Genomic DNA, 16,649 nt, shown 5'->3' with positions numbered 1-16,649 from the left:
AGCACTATATTCTGAGATCGACAGATGAGATTTTCTGTGCTTTCTCTAACTGGCTGCGAGCGCGCGAGTGACTGTGTGACTAGTGACTAGGGTGAAATCGCAGGCAGCGCCCGCGCAGCTGCCGGACAGTGACAGGCGAGCGCGTGAAACTTTCAGTGATTTCATGACATTTCTATACATTTTCAATTAGAATTACTATGAAAATCAAGTAATAATTTCTTTGAGATCTTTAATAAATTTGGGTGCAACTTGGGTTAGCTCGACCATTGAAATCTTATTAGTCAGTTACGTAAAACCAAGACTTGAAGTAAAGCTGAAGTGTCAGTATGTACAAACATACACGACCTTGTGCCGTAATAAGGTGAAGGCCGCGCGTGGTTTCCTCTCGGCGCAGCGGGAGCGGCGCGCGGCGCACGCGTCCGAGTGAAAGATGCAGCCGGTGCAGTTCCGGCGCGGACGACGCTGCACTCGGTCACTGGGTCAGCCCCACTCGGCGGCGCCGCGCCGCTGGTGGGTGCGCGCGCGGTGCCGTACTGCGCGCGCTCACAGTGCTCGTTGCCATGGCTGGTGTGGCTGCACGCTAGCCCCATGCCCAGCGCCGCCCGCGCCTCCGCCGCGCCCTCGGCTAGTGCTCCTCTCAAAGTCTTCTGTTGGTTGCAGGCCGCTGACTGACTGCACTGTGACCATGAAGAGGACCAGGTTGCTACTGGTGGCCGCTGTGCTCTTGTTACGGGTGAGTCTGCTTTCTTAATTATTCCAACAGTGAAAATAAGATAAGTGAGCAAAGTCAGTTATTTTAACATTAATAAAAATTCACTATCTCTCACACTATTGCAATACATTTGTGTGAGTGTTTAAACAACAACGCTTTTAGAAACTGATGATATTATTCATGGTCAATTAACTAGTTAATTAATACTAATTCTAGTTAACAGAATAATTTTAAGAAAGTTAGAATTACTTTAGTGCACGCTTTCCTATTTTCTCATTCATTTATTTTCATACAAACATAGAACCACTAATCGTAAATCAAGCTTTTAAACACCGTGCTGTTTGGTGGAACAGTGTTATTCATTGTGACAAAATTGTGCCGATTTACCGACAACCGTTACAAATAATGTAATCATAGCAGATTATTCAATATTTCATACGCCATTGGGATAGATGCATATTATTATGACATAGTAACACATAACTCCTAATTGAAATAATAACAGTTAGCTGCATGCTGCATGGTGCCGGCAATCATCGGCCGCGTGCTGGCTCCGCTAGTCCCGCTAGGTGTATCAGAGCAGCTAACAGTCTGGCCTGATCCAGGGACTAAGTGGCTTATCCATCGCCAATCACTAATCAAACACTAATGATAGAATGAGTAGAATCCATCTAACGCGTCCAGTTCTCGAGAAACAAAGATACGGTAATATTCGGTCGCGTCGCGTGATGTCCCGCATCACAAAGTAATGTCTACTAACATAATTTAAAGAATAACGTAAATAAGCGATGGTACATGAAGCGTGTCTCTCCACTCATGTAGTGGGTAGTGCAAATGTGCAACTGTGCAACCACGTAAGTGTGGAAGGCACGCGGTGCTCTGTCGAACGCTTCTACATTATTCAGCTTTTTCCGCTCGCGTTCTCGCCAACTAGGCTAATGATTCCGTTAGCACATCCACAAAACAGTGGACCATTGGAAACTAACTGCGTATGCTGATACGTGTATTAAGTGCGTACCGGAGAAGCGAATTTAAATGTAGTTAATTGTTAAGCTTCACTTACTTCATTATCATACGCGTTTCATCTAGACATTCCGACATACATATTATGTACGAAAGTTTCCGCGTTAGACTTGTGATGCGTTAATTGTATTGGCGGCAGATGCCTTACATAATGCCAATTTCAGTTCCATTCAATAAAAGTTTAAAGGCCTCCAACAATGGAGCAGTCGTTGACCGTCGCCGTAAGTCGTAGCATCTTTTTCTACGAGCACTTTCACTGATATTTCGCATCTTTGTAAGGAAATGACGTAATCCGCCTGTGCAAGTGATTCCGTTTTTGGCCATGACGAAGATCTCGCTAAATGTTTGAGAACAATCGAGAGTTATGAAGCCCGCAAATATGTTGTAACAATTACATTATTGACGGCATTAATCGTAATTCGATTAGTTAATAAGCAGCTTATATTAATCAATGCCTAATATAAAAAGGAAAGCTCGTGTTGAGCAGGTTTCCATATTGAGCTTAGTGTCATTTATAATCAATTTCATAATAATTCATATAAGGCTTATAAAATATGATAATTTATTAAATATTTTAGTTAGTCACATAATCGAACATAAGAAATAATCTAATGAATTTCTGATTTTATCATATCATGCATATTTTGTTAACAAAATTGTCACTCTAGGCCTAATTTGTTTGATTCGGTCCTGATTTATCTAGCCTGGGTGTTTGTACTCTCTACTGTATTTATACAGGACCAACTTGAATATGGATATATTGTAAACAGTGATTAGGCAATTCGAAATTCAAAGTTAAACATAATTACTCCACCCATTTTTAAAAGTTGACTGGAGAAATTAGTTTTCGTAAATATCTATCGAGTATCGCGTTGGTCTCGCTAATCCATGTTAGAAAGCAATTGTAAAGAATGTGTAAACTAACGAACGCTTTCGATTGTCGGCCGGATTCATAGGCTACACTGTCATTCATTGTCTATTCAAATCAAACCGCTAAGTTTATACTCTACTTAGGTCCATTAATTTAGGTTTGAGACTCAACTTGAATATTTCACCTTTTTTTTTTTTTTTTTTTTTTACATTACATTTAATGGATTTATTGTGTAATAGTGATTAGGCAATTCGAAATTCAATGTTAAAACATAATTTCTCCACACATTTTTAAAAGTTGACTGGAGAAATTCGTTTTCGTATATAACTATCGAGTATCGCGTTGGTCTCGCTAATCCATGTTAGAAAGCAATTGTAAAGAATGTGTAAACTAACGAACGCTTTCGATTGTCGGCCGGATTCATAGGCTACACTGTCATTCATTGTCTATTCAAATCAAACCGCTAAGTTTATACTCTACTTAGGTCCATTAATTTAGGTTTGAGACTACTAGAAAAGCCTTAATAAAATCGATCGAATAATTTCACTTATTTACGATCACACCGATATTGTAAGCGATCAATATCTCATTCGATAAAGTTTATATACGTCCTTATTTTTTTAGGTGCTTTTCATAAAAGTTTATAGTGACAAACATTAAATAATTCCCTTCAGGCCCAAACCTATAGCCTATAGGTTAACGGGTCCCATTAATTTTCTTTAACTGGTGTCCACACTTTCTCGATGTAAGCGAAAGTGTTCACGAGGATTTGTGGCTCTGCGTTCGAAGTTCAAGCGCATGACATTTACCATGGTTAGTTAACAGCACGCCCGCTGCCTGCGCCAACCAGCATCAGATATTCCACTTATCATATTATCTTGATAGGCAGCCACGTGTTCCCTTAAAAAGAAGTCTAAAAGAAGAATAACTTATTGCTAATTTTTGTTTTCTTGGAGGAAAGGCTGACTGTTAACAAGTCATGTTGTGTCACAAAACAACTGAAAGCTTTCAAATGTTTACTGAAAACTATACCATGAAATATGCCCACATTTTTCTAGCTCTCAAATGAGTTTGGCTACTTGTGATCTTTGATAGAAATAGATAAGCGTTCGTGTTCATTGGATTCATTCAGATACTTCGAGAACAGTGTCTATTACTGGCGTTCTGCACATTTATCACATAAAGTCGAGCTGACCAAACTCCGTTAAAAGAACTGTAAGTGTTAGAAACAGCCTCGGAGTACCGGTGAGCTGAGTAACTGACTAACGCAAACATTATTTTGGTTGTAATGTTATTTGACCAGGCAGACTTGTTACTATGTCCGTAGCATTGACGGATAAATCAACGAATTTCATATTCTGTTACTTCTTTGCTTCATAGCATTTTTGTGGTACGTACTGGTGACAGTTATAAGTTGTTTAACATTGTGAAACTGAGTCGGACAGGTTGTGTCGTCTGATCGTGATCGTCAGATAGTGCACGCACTGAGCAGTGAGCGCTGAGCACACTTCCCACGGACTGGCACGATACAAATATTGTACTAGAAACAATACGAGCCGCGCAGGGAGAGCTGTGGGAGACAACTTGTACAATTTATTTCGTTCACATATCTCGTACTTACATCGCACATTTGTCACAATAATCTCATTGTAAAGTTCTCGATATGTTTGCGTTACGAATTCGATAGTTATTCGTGCTTGGCATTCAGGTTCAGCTCAGCTAACCATTTTGTATTAGATTTTATTTTTAAGCTAATGCGGTTAGTAGGATATACCGTTGACATCCTTAATATATGACTTTATAATATTTATTTCACTAGGCAGTAAATGAAAAAAAAACAAATATTTTTCCAATTCCTAGTTTTCTTATCTTTTTTCATAAATTAATTTTCATTCTATCGTAGTCCCAACCTACCATTACTTAAATAAAATTGTTGATATATAGGATAAGTTGCGACTGGTTAATTGTTTTTGCTAATTATAATTACTTGTCATTCAAGACAAGACAAGAATACTTCTAACTCTACTTCTAACAAATCCAACCAGGCATGAGACAGCTGCTAGCGCAGCTTCTATGCAAATTCCGCAAATATTTATGTATATAGCAGAAACATAAATACACTCCGCCCCAGCAGGTAGCTGTCGCGTGGTTAAACAGAAACACAAACAAAAATCCGGTTCTACTCAATTCTCGTTCATTTAAACAACTTTCTTCTGACTCGTACTAATTTTTGTACTAAGGTATGTAGATACAACTGTTTACGAGCTTCAGAAACTCATGTTATATAACACGGCGCACTCTTCAACACTTTTATTGCGATGTTTTTCGAATTTCATTTTGATAAAAGCTTCGTTTAATTTTATGTCAATAAGATTTTAATGAGGTACATTTTGCTTTCTTTATCTTTAATAGGCTTGACCCTAATAGTTAAGTGGGACACAAACGTAAATACCTACGTAAATTGTTTGGTAACGACTTCACACTTTTTGAATCGGATACGTTTTCTTTCACTCTGTCAATAAAGTTATTCCAACTTTTGTAAAGCACGAGAAACCTGTTCTACACAGTAAAAACACTTCATAATTTTTATTACAAAGCTATTAAAAATTATAGCAATGTACTCGAAGTACGTATATTATTTTTATATGAAGACCAGATAGTGATCGCAGTAACACCCTTACAAGTTGACTGTGTTAAAATATAAACCGTAATCCTGAATATAAAAAAATAAAAGAAAATTTATTCAACTGCAGACTATTTATAGTTTCAGTCCGGTCAGGAAAAACGAGTTCTCATTTTAGCATAAGCCCCAGAAACTCAGTAAAATGATAATAATAATATGTATTTAAGAACTCATTTCAATCAATCAAGAGTTGAGAAATCTTTTTACAATCTTGCTGCATTTTGCGTGTGTAAAAGTATTAAAATAACCAAGGGGGAACAAATTCGTATATTTCGGGTGGAAGCGGATGTACGGGGCGGTGGATACTTTCACCTGCGTCCGCGCACGGCACCTGTCGTCTCTCGCTCTGGTGACGCGCGAGCATGCGCCAGTAATCGTCTTTATCCCAACCTACCAATTATAATACCTGCACTAATTAACAAACACACTTTAACACTGTGTGCTACGCAAGTTACCAAATTGCCATTCGTAATCTAATATTAATTTTATTTAAATATACACTGCTAAATCATCAAGAAAATGAAATAAATTGTCCCTGTGAGAAGTGTCCCATTAGAATCCAATAATGACTTTCCCAAGTTTTCACTTATACAAAAAACTAGTGGACATGTATCATCTCGTGTCGATGCGTCAGTCTATTTACGAGTATAAAACGCTCCCAAATGGAAACTGCCAAAGAAAGCTCTATATAGTTGTCAAAGTTGCGCATGTTTATAGGTCCGGTGTTTTCTTCCGCAACTCACAATCTCGATCAGTGGGTAATTTCTAACCGGTTTAGAAAACGCGAGCGTCGTCGCTACGCACCGGGCGCGCGACGCTCCCGCCGACAACCTGCTACTTGCTATTCTTACATACTAACACCTTAGGTATACCAAACTGCCTCATCAGCTCTCACGCCATAATTTTCTAGTCTAACATGAACATCCAAATACAGAGCAATCCCGTCTATCAACCTGAACACACATACTGGTACATGCTGCATTGCTCGGATCTAGATCTACCTACATCTTTGTCAAAGTTAAACTTTTAAGACAATCGATAAATTAGTTGAAAGACTAATTTTGTTAAGCACTACTCTAATATGTATAAAAAGTATGTTCAAATTACACATTAAAGTTAATTGATGTTTAACGTACAAGTACCTCTCAAAACATCTGCTAGTAATTATAAAATATACCTAAGTATCGTGAAAGCATTCGTGTAATTCATCTTAGCAATATGATCGTACTGATTAATATTATAATTGCTCGTGCGAGCTATCCATCAGTGTAGAAAGTCGGAAAGAACGTAGCGCGCGCTGCTCGCGCTCGCAAGATGAGGCGAGGGCGCTCTGCGCACGCGCTCTCGTGGCTCGGAGTATCTAGAGTGAGACGCCTCTCAGGAATGTTCTAAGACGGTTATTATATTATGTGCAGTCGCAAACACTGTAGCAATGTGTCCACTACCTAGTGCACGGTTAAATTCATCGTAGTTATTATCTTTCCCGTGTATTAATGGCACAAAATTAACTAAGAGTTATTTCCATAGTATTGAAAGCTACATTTATTTTATACGACTATCCCTAAAATGTTAACGACATAAGAACTAATGTACGGCTTTCTTTTTCCAGGAAGCAACATGCGAACCTCCGGTGGACTCGGCTTCATTGCCTTTGGAACATCGAACAGGGGCCGGGTACGGGCCGCCGCTACCACCCTCGCATACAGACGACCCATGGCCCTTGGCGACACCGGATAGTCCTAAAATAAAGCATCTACAAGTTCAGTGTGAGAAAACACGCATGCGTGTCAATATAGAATTTGACCGTCCATTTTACGGTATGATATTCTCTAAAGGATTCTACAGTGACCCACATTGTATGCATTTGAAGCCAGGAACTGGTCATCTCAGCGCCACCTTTGAAATATTCCTCAACAGCTGTGGAATGAGCAGTTCTGCAAATCACAATGTAGCAACATATGGAAGTCCTACTCCTAGCGGTTCCTACGTGGAGAACACTATCATTGTCCAGTACGACCCTTACGTCCAAGAAGTATGGGATCAAGCAAGAAAATTACGATGCACGTGGTACGACTTTTACGAAAAGGCAGTTACGTTCAGACCTTTTCAAGTGGACATGCTACACGCAGTCACGGCGAACTTTCTCGGAGACAACCTGCAATGCTGGATGCAGATACAGGTTGGAAAGGGACCTTGGGCTTCAGAAGTGTCAGGCATAGTGAAAATAGGTCAGACTATGACAATGGTGCTAGCAATCAAAGATGATGAAAACAAGTTTGACATGTTAGTGCGAAACTGTGTGGCACATGATGGCAAGAGAGCACCAATCCAGCTTGTCGATCAGTACGGTTGTGTAGTAAGACCTAAGATTATGAGCAAATTCCAAAAGATAAAGAATTTCGGTCCTTCAGCTTCAGTGGTATCCTTCGCATATTTCCAAGCATTTAAATTCCCCGATTCAATGAATGTACACTTCCAATGTGTAATCCAAGTGTGCAGATACAACTGTCCTGAACCTAAGTGCGGTGGTCTCGGTGCTGATTATGGAGTTCCTTTGTTAGGTGGAAATACCCTGGGTGCTGAAGAATATGGTGTACCCAACTCTCCCCACGCGGAATATGGTCCTCCACCGCCAGCCCCTCATGGAGAATATGGCGTGCCACCTGCGTTCCCCGACCCGCGACATCCCGCCGATGCTACAGGATCCTTCTCAGAAAAACGCGATGACGCTGTTCCGCCTCCACAAGCACAAGTGTCATCAACACCAAATGCACCTAGTCCGTCATCACCAGCCCCCGCCCGAGATGAAGATGAAGTGAACCTACCTCCCCCGCCTCCTCCAGGCCGTCGTGGTGTGTACAACACAGTTAAAAGGAAAGATGATGCTCACGTGAATCTAGCAACATTAGGAGGAAGGCCGCGTTCCGTCGAGGACCTACCAGAGAGGCTAGTCGGAGTGAGGCGGAGACGAGAGACATCCACGCCAACAAGAATATACAAGCGTGACGCACAAGAAATGACTGACGTCAATACTAGTCGAACGATCCAGGTGGTGGCACCTGGAGACGTGAACTTCGCATTAAACAATGCCGCGGCGAACGAGACCGTCGTCATTCAGTCTCCGGCGAGTGATCCGGAGACAATATGCATGTCGGTGCCGTCGTTCGTGGCGGGACTGGTGATGTTGCTGCTAGTGCTCGTGGTGGCCTCGCTTGTGGCCGCCTTCCTCTTCGTGCGCGTGCGCGCGCTCGACAGGAAAGGTGCGCACGGAGCGGCCGCCTACTACGAGACGGATTACGTGAAGCACACTAATTAGCGGTAGAAGCGGTGCGAATGTGACGCGAGGACGATTCACAAACTTTACTCGGATCCAAAGAGCGTGCGCGCTTCGGCCCCGGTCGGACGGCGCGCGGGCGCTGTCGCGGTCGCGATCGAAGCTCGGTGACTGTGTCAGATATTTATTTAGTTTGTAATGAGCGTGATGTATATGTACGACTGTTTTTGTAAATTATTTTATTCGTGTGAAAAGCACCCTGTATCATCGCCTTGTAGTCGATACGTCTGTTGTAATTTTGTAAAGAGTCGTAAGTAAGGTTTTAATGTTAAGTTAAATATTAATTAAACATACCAATCAAAAGTGTTTTGTGTGACATATTTTTAATGAACCTCTATGTTACGTTACTACCTACCCAACCTATTTTGAACATAAGAGCCTATAAGTAGGTACGTATGTAGGTATTATTCATAGACAAATACGACAATTGTGGGTACAAGTTACTAGGTATAGTTACAAGAAAAAAGCTATTTTAATAAAGTTTTTATTTTAATAACCAATGGCTTAACTGTCAACAATACATAAATAAAAATTGTCAATAGCAAACAAATTCTCTTCTATCAAGTAAAGTTAGAGGCATATAAAGATATAAGTACAGCGTGCGAATATTTAAATCTATCATCAGCGAGCTCGGCCACTACTATACTAACTTACTCTTTACATAGTCTTATCTCCAAGGAGGTATCTTCTTCAGACCACCAGGCCTCGCTTGTCGGTCGGGGCGAAACAAGGTCATGCACGAAGGGTGGTCCTCCCTCTTAGGACTGTTAGTACTGCTACACAGCAACCTTAACCTCATATCATTGCTTTCTCCTATAATATCTATTAAATCCTGCCAACAAATACAAATCATTAGTATACTCAAATATAATATTAGTAAATGACTACGGACTTAGCATATAGGTAGTACTAGTACACATAATGGGGATGTAGCAAAATTTGTCTTGTCTTTTTTCTGCATTAAAAATATTTTAGTTACTCTTTACAAAATATGTATATAGCTCTAGCTATGACAATATGATTGGGTTTGACACCTTACATCCTGGAACAAGGGAAGATCCTCTGCGACAGTTCGTTCTGGCCGCTTCAGTCGACAGACATCAATTCGCGGCAGAGACGGCTTGGCAGTGGCACACTCAGGGCTGGTCGGCGCGAGAGTGGGCCTACTGGGGCTGAAGGAGCCTTGTTTGCGTGGGCCTGGATTGGGATCTGGGTTGTGTGAACTTAAATTGCGCGGATTAGAGCGGCTTGAGATTTCGCAGCGAATGACAGGGCTGTGAACAACAGGGCTGCGAACATGGGGGCTGCGTGGCGAGCAGACGGCCGGTGCGCGGCTCCGCGAGTTTGTACCTCGCGGCAGCGGGCTCCGGGGCGTGTTCGGAGCCCTATACTGACACCCTCTGCTCACGCTTGGTGACGATGGCTTTGTTTGAGTGCTCTTATTCTTCATCACGTGACGTGGCACGATAAATCGAAACTACACATAAAAAAATAAAAGTAAAATTAAATAAAAGTATAATTTTAGTTAGTAGCGATTGAAAGTTGAAGAGTGGCGTACATAATGGTCGCGAGACTGCGACGGTGCCGAGGGCGGCGATGGCTGCGCGGGCTGCGCGCGGTACGTGTGGCACAGCCTGGGCACGCGCCGGGTCGGTGAGGGCTGGGCCTCGGCCTGGGATCTGCGATGTCTCCTACGGTTGCGTGGCCGCTCCAGCTTCTTCTCTTCACAATTGTGCGATTGAGTCTAAACGTTGCACAATATACAAAAATATATTAGGTAATCTTTCAGCAAAAATACGATTATTTAACAAAAAACTAAAGGGGTATGTGTGTACAACTGTACAGCCTAAATGGTCAAACAATGTGGATAAATAATTAACCTGTGCGCATTCGTGAGGAGTCTGTGGCACTGATAGCAGCGGCGACAGGGGGCGACGACGGCTGGGCATGTGCAGCCTGGCACACCGCGCTCTCGATGCAGTTGGCAGCGTTGAGCAGAAGCCGGCAGAGCTCGCACTCCGGCGCGGATGATGCTGTCCGTTACATCATAAAACCCATTTACTTACAATAAACCTACAATACGGCTTCAAACAATCAACTAACCTCAATCAAATTACCGAGGATCATCCGATTTTTCTCGGAATAAATTGTTAGGTAAGGTACGTTGCCTAATCAATCTAGGTAATAGGTATCAATAGGACCAGATAATAATATACCTATGTAATGATGAATTTACACATGTATCTAGTTAGATGACTACTAGTCAAAGGACTTTCAACGAAATTTCAAAAACGATTTCAAAGAATTTTGTATAAAATTTCATACAATGACGTTTTAGCGTCAAATGTCCATTTCTCAAAAACGCTAATAATTTTAGAAATTAGACCTAGGTAGGTACCTCTAAATCAGTTAATGAAAGTAGGTATTATAATTTTGGAATGTTTTATTATATGGAAAATCCGAAATATTATAATTTTGACTACCCAGTTGTAAATACATAAATAGATGCGTGCACTTCTACAAAATTGTCAGTACGGTGTGTTATTATGAAGCTTGTGTATGACAAACGACAGTAGCGATAATGTGGGATGTCGGAGCTGGAGCAAGGCTCGTACATCGGAGGCAGCACCTGGGTCGAGGTGAGAGCAGCCGGGCGCTGCGGGCTCGGTGGGCGACGGCGGCGCGGGCTCGGGCGCCGGCACGCGCTCGTGGTCCCCGCCCGCGGTGCTACCGTGCACGTGGAGCTTTATATTGTTGCGGACCAGGTGCGGCTTGATCTCCTCAAACCACACGTCACATAACTGAAACCACAACGAACGTTTATCTTAAAATATTTTCTACTACTTATATTTTTTAGTTTGGTATTGTTACGCTAGAACTATAGCTATGACTTAAGAAATAGGTAGGTATTATTGTCTACTGTTTTATTGAAAAACGCATAATCTAGATGCTTATGAAATAGGTAATATTGTAAATGTCAGTTTGTATAAATGTATGGATGTCTGATATGCTTTTTTGATGCTGTTTCACACAAAAACTACTGAAAGGAAATTAAACAGAGATAGATTACAGTCTCGAATAATTTGGATTAGAACGAATGATTTGACACACATAGCATTTAGAGACTCCTTTAGATTTACACCTTGTATTCGTCTAGAAATATATTGCTATAAGTTTTTCGTTAGGCACTTACACTAACTAAAGCGTTCTCCAAATCGTAGCGCACACTTTTGGGTATTTTATTTTTGCTCCTGCTTCGTAACGGTTCCGGGTCTGTGTGGACAGTGCATGCGACGGAGTCACCGGACGCCTTGGCGACGGAACCACGAGCGAGTGGTCCGTCTTCGCTGGCGACCACTTTACGTATCCGTGGCAGTGACATTGTTACGCGCGCAGCGTAGTCCTCACCATTGAAATATCAGAACGAAGTGAGTAATGCACCAATATCTACACTAATCCAAACCTTTGCTTAAAAATCATTAAAAATAAGATTATATAAAATAAATGTCAAAACCTGCACTTTCAACTGTTCTGTCAACCACCTACATTTTATTACATATTAAAAATAGACTAGGAGCATACCTCCATCGACAAGAAAAAGGTAAAACATTAATTTTATACTTTTTTGATAAGTTAGATAAGTGGGTACACAATAAAGTGGGTGGGAAATACAATGTCACACCTACCGCAATTTTTAAATTACCTAACTCTGGAAAATCTTGTTTGAGTCATATCAATTAATTCCTGCTTTGATCGATATTTAAAAAGACAATGAATAAATCAACATGGAAATGTATACTGAGCGCTGGATCGTCGAAAGTTTTTGACTTCGGCTTGAAGATGCTGGAGATAAATATTTTCAGAAACGTGGAGCCGGACACTGCGATCAATGAAGTATTGTTCTATGGAGCCGGGGACGAGAAGCAGGTGAAGAAAGTAGCGCAGAACAATCTTTTTTGTATTCGGTTCATCATTGTAAACGCCAGTGAGACAGTAGACGTCTGCGTGCCCAATCTCAGCAGCGAGACCCTCGCCAAGTGTCTGGTGTCAGTCCATCAAAACAATAAAGTGAAAATCAGAATTGCGATACACAACAGCGACGATGACGACTTGGAGAACCTGCAGTTGTTTGCCGAGAATGGTGTGGAAGTGAAGGTGCTGAGCCCGGAGGTGCGGCTGGAGCACGAGTTCGTGCTGGTGGACGCGCGCGCGGCGGGCGAGGCGGTGGCGGCGCTGGGCGCGCTCGACCTGGAGCCCGACTGCCTCGCCAGCGACGCCACGCTGCTCACCTCCGAGCCCAGCGTGCTCGCCGCGCTGCATCGGGAGTTCGAACGAGTCTGGAACTCCGACTCCGATATGACACGTGTGCACTGCGACTAATGATAACCATGATACATTAAATTTTCTCATGTGTTTATTGGTTTTAGAGTGTGCGCAGTTAGTTTAAGAGTTGATTATTCTGATTTTATTTAATGATTAATTTAATATATTGTAATTGTCGGTGATAGAAATAAAAGGTAGCAAGTTAACAAAAAATATTTTTAATTTCATCGCTTGATGAGACAATAATAATTGCTTCTTTACATTATTAGACATTAATATTATAGTAAGAACTATAAAACGTTTGTACTCCAGTGCCGTTATTATTCTAAGGATCGATAGTACATAAATATATAAAACTTCTATTGTGACATTTATAAATGAAAGGTGACAACAGTATCACAGTTTACTTTGTAGTCATATCATATTATATGGACAACTAATGGAAACATTTCATAATATTCATTTTGTTCTTAATTTTAATAGTAATTTTCATGTCTTTTTATTACAAGTACTATATTATTATATCCGTAATAAAGTCATATGTAAATTATAAAAAATATCTTGATTGCTAGTAACATTGAAACAATAATCAACGACATTTACTGGAGGAATCAAATACGCAAGGTCGCATGTACTTGTGAATATAACGGTAATAACAAGTCGGAAACAAGTATTTACAAACTATCAATAGTAACATTTCCTAAAGAAATCGGATTTAAAAGAAATCTTTGGGAAGACCATTATTTTATGTTATCATACAACTTGGTATCTACTTGCAACATGTAACGACTCACACTTGACACAATTCCATATACACACAAATAATAATACATTCACGTAAGATCGACATAATTTCAATGCATTCAGCCCGTTCTCAGGCGATTCTACAAAATAATACAATATTTTAGATCATTTTTCTTAAATATAAATGTAGTAAAATATATTTTACAGAATTAAAAAAAGTAAAATGCTATCAAGCTAAATTGTAAAAGCTAGTCACACTAAGTATTCTTATGACAATCATACCATAGATGATAAACTTTATCTGAGAACATTAATACTAGAATTAACTATGCTGTCTATGTTCACCGAGTTAAACTAATTTGTCACATACTCAACATCAGACAATATACTTTGGATATTTAAGTACTCAATTAAGTATCTACTAAACCTATACACACATGTCTATTATATTAAAATTCGATGGACCCAACAAATCATTCCAGTCATGAAAGATAAGAATTTTCCCAGCTTTAATTCAGGCAACCAATGTATAATTAGTATCTCAGCATACAACAGTGGTACATACGCCGGCGCCGTCCTAGAGCCTTGCCGCAGTAACAGTAACCAGCAGTGAGACACGCAGCCGAGCAGCGAGCCCCGCACGTCCCGCGCGCGACCCGGCACTCGCCTAGTCACTCGCGAGGGACAGCTCGTGTCATACGTCCACCTCGATGTCGCTGTTCGCGTCCTGCGACGCCGGCGACTGCGGCGACTGCTCCTGCTCGTCCAAGTCTTGCATGTCGTCGATGTCGTGCATCTCATGCATGTCCTGCATCTCGTGCATATCATGCATATCGTGCATATCGTGCATCTCCTGCATGTCATTCATATCGTGCATATCAGTCGGGGAGGCGAGTGTGTACTCATGCGGCGAACTCAGTTCCTCCTCCCCTGAGCCTGCAAACTCTTCGTCCATCATTATAGTGGCTGGTAGTGACGGAGACACTTCTTGTAACTGACTTGTGTACACTGTAATAACAATAGTAATGTGAGTTATTTTGTACACATACCTTGACATAGTGAGATTATTAGCTGACAAATAATAATTGTGTCCAATGAGGAAATAGTTCATTTAACATAAATAATAACAATTTTAGCGGCTAAATTATGCTTTCAAATGAAGTTATTATAGATTACCTTTGATATTGGAAGATTTGAAGTCAGCAGAATAATTGAGTGATTCCTCCATAGCTTCCATGGTGAGAGTGTCAGTATCTAGGCTGTCCAGAGAACCGGAACATGATGGTGAAGTCTCAGGATTTGTATTGAGTGTAAGCTGTATATTGTCTAACTGAGGTATATGTGGCCGTACCTGAAACACATTTATGTAGTTATATACAATGATTAAAGAAGTAAGACAACAACTTAGTATTTGTGGGTTAATGTAATAAATGTTTAAAATTATTTGAAGGTTATCACAATTCAATATTACCTTCATCCCATCAGGTCTGTGAGGATTCCTACATCCTTTACACTTGCACTCTGTGCATGGCTTACTCTCAACATAACACGGACACCGCTGCCCACAACATGTTAGTTTGCCCGGAGTGGCTGTGGCATTACCACATCTACAACCTTTTCTCTTACTGCTAGCTGAACTACGAGACCTGTTTGAGGGTTTCTTAAAACCTAATTGGCTTGACTGAAACAATAAAATATAATTATTAATTCACTCACTCACTGCATAATGTGTATGTAAAAAGCATTTCTAGAAAGTTTAGTAAATAAGAGTAGAAATTATTAAATAAACTTACTTTACTTTCCCGACTCGACCCTGATTCATGTGCATCTAAGTCATCAACATTCTTTCTCTTAATAGTAATTTTATTTCCAGAGCCTGCGTACATAACTGAGTACAATGGAGACCCATTCGATGTTGATCTAGAGTTTGGTGAACCTTTGGATGATCGGCTTTCCGAGTTGTGTGAACTTGATGCAGCATGGGTTTGTGTGCCTGCTGAGTTGGTGTACACGCATGGCAGGATGCTGTACGCCGACTTAGACAGACCCGCTGTGCTCTTGTAGTCATCAGAAAAACCAGCACCTTCTTGTATTAAGTCAATTAACCCTGAACTGGCAACAGTGCCACCGTTAACTCCTGCAGCAATTTCATCCTCGTCCAGCAACGTCTTGTACACGTCCGTACCCATGAAATACTCGCACAATTTCTTGTAACACTGCAGGAGTATGCGTAATTGCAAGTTCTCACCATAACTTTCATAATCTTTACACCAACTACAAGAAGGTTTTAGCTTTTTACGTCCACCTTTACATTTTTTGCAAACATGATGTTGGCAACTGGCGCTTGTTGGCGTATAAGGTTCTTTTAATAAGTTTCCACACACTGTACAAGATAAAGATTGTCGTAAATAAGGAACTAAACGAAATAAATCAGTCCACGACGACTTATCTGCTGCGTCAGCTAAGATTATTAATCGACACGTAGAAACATATAAACTAGTGGCATTCATTGTTATTACAGAAAATGTAACAAGGAGAACATTTACTGATTTATAAATTAATTTGTTTACACCAAAGTGCTACACAACCAAAAAGCCGCAAATGTCTCGTCAAAACTGTCATTGTCAAATGTCAAACTAATATTTCACTAATAGAGTAGCCCGTTTAAAGCACATTGAGTTACTTTAGTCGATTTGTATATTCGTTTTAATCCTTACTAGTTTTAATTCTCATCATGAAAAATGTGTTAGATCGTTTATTCTTCTTTCACTTCGTAATGGATGGGATTTATAGTTATAGAGATAGCTCGGATGCTGAAGAATGAAATAGTTTGTTTTTAGTTTGTTTAACTTCCTTACTCAATTAGACGAAGCCGCGGATAGCAAACATTCGCATTATTACTTACCATTAATAGTTATAATATTTTATGTATTATTTTACTGTTTTGTTTCTATTACAA

The 16,649-nt window shown here is 40.5% G+C and overlaps 4 protein-coding genes across 5 annotated transcripts; 2 read left to right on the top strand and 2 right to left on the bottom strand.

Moving 5' to 3' along the window:
* Positions 1–415: 415 nt before the first annotated feature.
* LOC118272531 (cuticlin-4) lies at positions 416–8,929 on the top strand. Its single transcript, XM_035589110.2, is given in 5 exon segments — positions 416–460; positions 462–493; positions 495–558; positions 560–733; positions 6,899–8,929. Coding segments are annotated over 5 exon segments (2,007 nt in total). The 5' UTR covers positions 416–430; the 3' UTR covers positions 8,606–8,929.
* A 164-nt stretch (positions 8,930–9,093) lies between these two features.
* On the bottom strand, positions 9,094–12,158 carry LOC118272564 (proteoglycan 4). Of its 2 annotated transcripts, none has more exons than XM_035589149.2 (6): positions 11,817–12,158; positions 11,239–11,424; positions 10,504–10,656; positions 10,182–10,367; positions 9,663–10,100; positions 9,094–9,455 (listed from the first exon to the last, which is right to left on the bottom strand). In XM_035589149.2, exons 1-6 carry the CDS (start codon positions 12,003–12,005, stop codon positions 9,291–9,293), a joined length of 1,317 nt encoding a protein of 438 aa, XP_035445042.1. In that variant the 5' UTR covers positions 12,006–12,158; the 3' UTR covers positions 9,094–9,290. The 2 variants fall into 2 exon arrangements, with proteins under 2 accessions (XP_035445042.1, XP_035445050.1); XM_035589157.2 differs by having other exon boundaries at positions 9,307–9,455; positions 9,658–10,100; positions 11,817–12,157.
* Positions 12,159–12,259: 101 nt separating this feature from the next.
* LOC118272576 (uncharacterized) lies at positions 12,260–13,147 on the top strand. The gene has a single exon (XM_035589168.2). The coding sequence runs from the start codon at positions 12,395–12,397 to the stop codon at positions 13,001–13,003; it is 609 nt and encodes a 202-aa protein (XP_035445061.2). The 5' UTR covers positions 12,260–12,394; the 3' UTR covers positions 13,004–13,147.
* A 1-nt stretch (position 13,148) lies between these two features.
* On the bottom strand, positions 13,149–16,351 carry LOC118272553 (E3 ubiquitin-protein ligase MSL2). The gene is made up of 4 exons (XM_035589137.2): positions 15,484–16,351; positions 15,162–15,371; positions 14,867–15,041; positions 13,149–14,698 (listed from the first exon to the last, which is right to left on the bottom strand). The coding sequence occupies exons 1-4, from the start codon at positions 16,198–16,200 to the stop codon at positions 14,385–14,387; spliced, it is 1,416 nt and encodes a 471-aa protein (XP_035445030.2). The 5' UTR covers positions 16,201–16,351; the 3' UTR covers positions 13,149–14,384.
* Between the last annotated feature and the right edge of the window lie 298 nt (positions 16,352–16,649).

The sequence above is a fragment of the Spodoptera frugiperda genome, chromosome 15, assembly GCF_023101765.2.
Source record: "Spodoptera frugiperda isolate SF20-4 chromosome 15, AGI-APGP_CSIRO_Sfru_2.0, whole genome shotgun sequence".
NCBI classification, from domain to species: domain Eukaryota; kingdom Metazoa; phylum Arthropoda; class Insecta; order Lepidoptera; family Noctuidae; genus Spodoptera; species Spodoptera frugiperda.
The sequence above is the reverse complement of the archived record's forward strand: the minus strand, read 5'-3'. Positions and strand labels throughout refer to the sequence as shown.